The sequence below is a fragment of the Crocodylus porosus genome, unplaced genomic scaffold, assembly GCF_001723895.1.
Source record: "Crocodylus porosus isolate Cpor-Errol unplaced genomic scaffold, CroPor_comp1, whole genome shotgun sequence".
In the NCBI taxonomy this organism is placed as follows: Eukaryota; Metazoa; Chordata; order Crocodylia; family Crocodylidae; genus Crocodylus; species Crocodylus porosus.
Genome location: NW_017728910.1, coordinates 43,518,765 through 43,523,511, shown reverse-complemented (window position 1 = coordinate 43,523,511; position 4,747 = coordinate 43,518,765). Strand labels below are relative to the sequence as shown.

Here is a 4,747-nt window from a genome sequence, read left to right as displayed (position 1 = left end):
CCTTTCATTCATGGGTCCCTTTCATTCATTTATACACATACTTTTTTCCCGCGACACACCAAAGATTCACCACTTTGGAGCAGACTTGATTAAATCGAGTCTGCTCCACACACAAGCTGAGGTGAGCTGCGCTGCGTGCAGCTGTATAAGCAGCTAAATGCATGAAGCACGAAGAAAATGGTGGCAGTGCACTTATGTACTAAAGCACCTCCGAGGTGTCAAAAGTGCACTGCCACCATTTTCTCAGCACCACTGCACTTTTCGCTGCCTATGCAATTGCAAGCATCGCAATGTGCTTGCATGTGTAAAAATGCCCATTGTGAGTGTTTATTTCTAGCACAGCTGTGGAAGGACTCACCGTCCTACCTCTGGAAAAATTACAAAGATTCTAAAAATGAAGGAAACCTATTATGGGAACAACTATTTTTATTTAACTCCAGATTGAAAAGCATGAAGCCTTACAACACACATAAATGCTTCCATGTTGTTGTTACAATATGTTTTTGTGTGTTCATGGCAGGGACAAGCAGTGATTCCATTTTTTTTTAAAGAAAATGTAAGAATATGATGATAATCTAGTTTGGATTTCCAGTCAGTTTACATTTTCTTCTTAAATACTTGATGGCACACCTGGTCTTCACAAGTCAGTTCCTACAGTAGTAAAACAATTGGTAAGTTTAAATTGATTCTAGTATGCAGCAACTCCTCTCACAAATCACTGAAAGCCAACAGACCTCTCATTTAAGAAATGATTTTCCTTATTTTTTTAAAATATATTTTATATAACCAATCAGTTGGCAATGGCTAATCTGTAGTGATTAGATTTTGACATATGAATTAAGCTTTAAGAATATAACAATGAGTAATGTACTGAAATTGCTCTATAATGGTAGAATTTTGCGTAATCTATTACTAAAACAAACTACTATAATTTATAGAAAGTACTGAAGCAACAAGGGAATGACAGCAAGATGGTGGAGGGAAGATTCAAAAAGAATGGGGACAACTGCAGTAGCATTTCAGTAGACTTAATGGGTGCCTGTACATGTGTGGGGACGCTGCTCCAATGCACTGTAATACTGTGACTACTGCATACTTCTTGCTAGAACTTTATTTTGGGAATGTATATTTGTCTTGAAGATTTTTTTTTCTTATTTATAATTCATTTCAGTATTAGTAATAGAGTCTGCTGGAGCGTACAAATTAACACACTGGAGTGTACTAATTATCCTCTGCATCTCATGTATATGTGTTCCTGTGCTTCAGAATGGTGGTGGGGGTCCTGGTGCCAATAACTGAAACTTCTGACAGTGAAATAGTTGGCAAATTTTGAATTTATATTGTAGTAGGGTAATAAAACTATGCCTGCCAGCTGGATGGGACCTTGGTTTTGACCTAGATGGAAGAAAACAGTATATTTTTTTATTCATCTCATTGTCCTTCCAAGCATGCAAGCTCAAAGCAGAATTAGATGACCAAGTTAACTACTACCAGTATAAAATGTAGCTCATTTGACTGTACAGAATTAAGTGCTAGAACAAAATACATTGAACTAGATCTTCAAATGGTGCAAGTTGTCATTCATTCACTTCAGTCAATGGTGCCAGACCAAGTTACACCACCTGAGAATTTGGCTCTTCATCTGATACATAAGGGGAAAAGTTCTAAATACACCACTAATGCACACTGTCCAGTAAATAATTAATTTAGAGCTCAGTATTATAGCCAGTCAACAAGTTCCAGGATGAAAAAAATAGTTTTCTGTTAGGCAAGATTGACAAGGACGGCTGTGTCCAGATGAGTGAGCCTGTGCATGAGTTTTTCAAAGCAGTATGAGATGCCACAAGAGGCAGGCTAAGAATGAAAAAAGGTTCCCCTCTTAAATCTGATACCGTGAAATCCCAGTATGAAAAAAAAAACATGCTGGAAAAAACAGGCACAGGGTGCACTCTTGAAGCATGCTCAGAGGCAACTAGAGGCTGGGCCCTCCAAAGAGATATTCTGGCACCTGGCTAGATAGTCTCTATGGGTCCCAGATGCCCCTGCTGCTCCAGCACACTGTCTCAATGCAGTGGAGCAAATAGGAGCGGAGCAAGGCTGCACCAGTGGATTGGACCCAAGCTCTGACTCTAGTAAGAACGGATGTGGGGATGGGGGACTGTGGAGGTGAGTGGGAGTATGTGGAAGTGGGGACTGTGGGTCGGAAGGCTATGTGGGAGGGGTGGGTCTCCTACCCAACCCCCAACATGGCACACTGCCCCCTGCAGCAGTAGCAGCTTTTGGGGCGCTCATACCCACTTTTGGCAGAGACCTCCAGTGGCTTCACCTGGCACAGGGCGCATGTCCTTGGGCAGGACCGGGTCACTCTTGCTGTCACTCGCAGTCTCAGCACTGCACTCAGAAGCTGTGCACCCTCAGGCTGGGCTAGGACCTGCCTCCATGAAGCCAGCCCAGCCCAATGGCGTGTGGGGCACATAGAGGCAGGATCTGGTTCGGCCTGAAGGCATACGGCTTCTGTGAGATCCCAGGTGACAGCAAGAGTGGCCCAGTCCTGCCCGAAGGTGCAAACAAGCAGACCAGGCCCACTCCCTGTGTCATGTGCAACTGCGAGGACTGGGCATGAGAGCCCTGATGGGTGTCAGGGATGCAGGGAGAGCTCTGGGTGGGAGAGGCCTCCAGAGCTGGGCTTAGAGCCTCCTGACCCTCTAGAGCAGCCTGTGCAGGCAGAGGCTGGTGTGGAAGTGAAGGAGCTTGCCCAGCCAAGGACTTCCCATGAAAAGCATGGGGATCACTGGAGCCTGGGCACAGGCACTGGGAGCAGAACAGCAAGGGCTGGCAGTGCTCAGAGCCACAAAGCCATGGGTGGTATAGCTGCAGCTAGACTCATGTCCTGATGCCAGGAAGGAGCTAGTAGGGACAGGCGGGGGCTGCTGGTTAGGAGTGAGGGGCGCTGGAGGGACTGTGGTTTGAGAGTGAAGGGCAAGGGCAGTGGCAGGGAACTGGTACATCAGTTCTGCTCAGTTCCCCACATCCTGGTGAGCTCCATCCACCCCATCATCTCAGTGTTTGCAAGGTGCGCCTGGTACCCTAAGGTATGTAGAAAAAACATTTAAAGTGGTGTCTATGGCTGAAGCTCCGATTCTCTGATTCGGCCGAATCAAATTGGCACAGTGATCCAAGTCAGTGAATCAAATCATTGTCCTCTGAATAGGGCTGAAGCCGAATCTGAATCCGAGTTGAATACAGACGGCTTCGCATACCCCTAATGGCTGTGCCTCGATATCAGCCACTTGGTTTCAGACACAGGTCTCTCTAGGCCTCCTCTTACTACCAGTCCCAGACCATCTGCTTTTTGGAGCACCAGCCCCTCTAGGTCTTGCTGCACTTGTGCCTTAGCCAAACTTACTCTGCTGGTGTGCCTTAGCCAAGTTTACTTTGAAAGGCTTAGAACCCAGGATGCCCCAGGCATCCTGCTAGGTTCCCTCTCCCCCCGACCCCAGCCACCATCCAGCCTTGCAGCTTTACACAAACTCCAAACAACAATGACAAAAGCAACTATTTGGAACATCAATCATCATATATAGTAGGGCTATGCAAGGCTTCGGACCATGTTTCAGATCTGGAGATGCTTCAGATGCTTCAGTGTCCAAAGCAGCATGTCCAGATCAAAGTGCTGGCTTCGTTAGGCTTTACGAAGTGGTTCGGAGCTTCCAAATTGCTTTGGAAAAGCTTTGGAGCCGCTTCGGAGATCCAGCCATAGGGTATAATGGGGAACCAATGAAATATCTATAACTTTGTTGGTTTTTGTTTGATTTGGATGAAATTTGCGAGGGAGGTAGCCCCTGCTGAGAGCATGAAACCTGCCATGTTTCAAGAAGATCGGTGGAGGGGTTTGGGAAGAACTGCACCCCAAATTCCTGAAAGCAAAACTCATGTCATATGTATATGTTACACCACAGGGGGGTGAAAACTAGAGGTAGTAGCCCCTGGTGAGGCCACAAAGCCTGCCAAGTTTCAAAGAGCTGGTGCAGGAGTCTGGGGGGAACTGCACCTCAAGCTGCGGAAAAGCAAAACTTGTGACATGGGTGACACTGTGTGTTAAGACGCAGTAGGATGAAAGCTGCAGGCCTGCTAGCCCCTGCTGCGGCCACAAAGCCTGCCAGCTTTGAGGACATAGGTGCAGGGGTGTTCGGGTGCCCTGCACCTCTGGGTGCTGACAGGCAAAACTTGTGATATGGGTGGTTGTGCAACTGACCATGTCTGTCTTGGGGCAGTTGATTGTCTGTATTGATTATTTCCTCTCCTTGGTCTGTGGTTTTGTACGTGTTAATCCATTCCCGTTAACTTGTTATGTAATAGCTAGGTACTGTGTATTGAGCTGGTCCCTGAGTAAATCAAGATTGATTGGTAACTGTAACACAGCAGCTTAGCAGCCAGGCCTGCAGTAGTTCCCTCCTTTTCTCCCCCGACCTCCCCCCCATACACCAAGACAGACACAGTTGCACAAGCACCCATGTCACAAGTTTTGCCTGCCCCAGAACTCCTGCACCCATCTCCTCGACAGCTGGCAGGTGTTGTGGCTGCAGCAGGGACTACCATCCCTGCAACTTTCATCCTGCTGCGCTCAAGATGAACATGAGCCTGCAATGCGATGCTGCGGATAGTAAAGCAACCAAAACGCTGGCTTGCATCCATAGATGCTTCTCGAGCAAATCCCGGGACGCCATTCTCCCCTTGTACTTGGCCT

The 4,747-nt window shown here is 47.0% G+C and overlaps 1 protein-coding gene across 1 annotated transcript in view; it reads right to left on the bottom strand.

Annotated features, from left to right (window-relative positions):
* Positions 1–406: 406 nt before the first annotated feature.
* Positions 407–4,747, bottom strand: part of RBP2 (retinol binding protein 2) — a 15,098-nt gene continuing 10,757 nt past the window's right edge. The window contains exon 4 of the mRNA XM_019533140.1: positions 407–651. Coding sequence (XP_019388685.1) covers positions 598–651 — 54 coding nt within the window. The 3' untranslated portion in view covers positions 407–597. The remainder of the gene's footprint in view (positions 652–4,747) is intronic.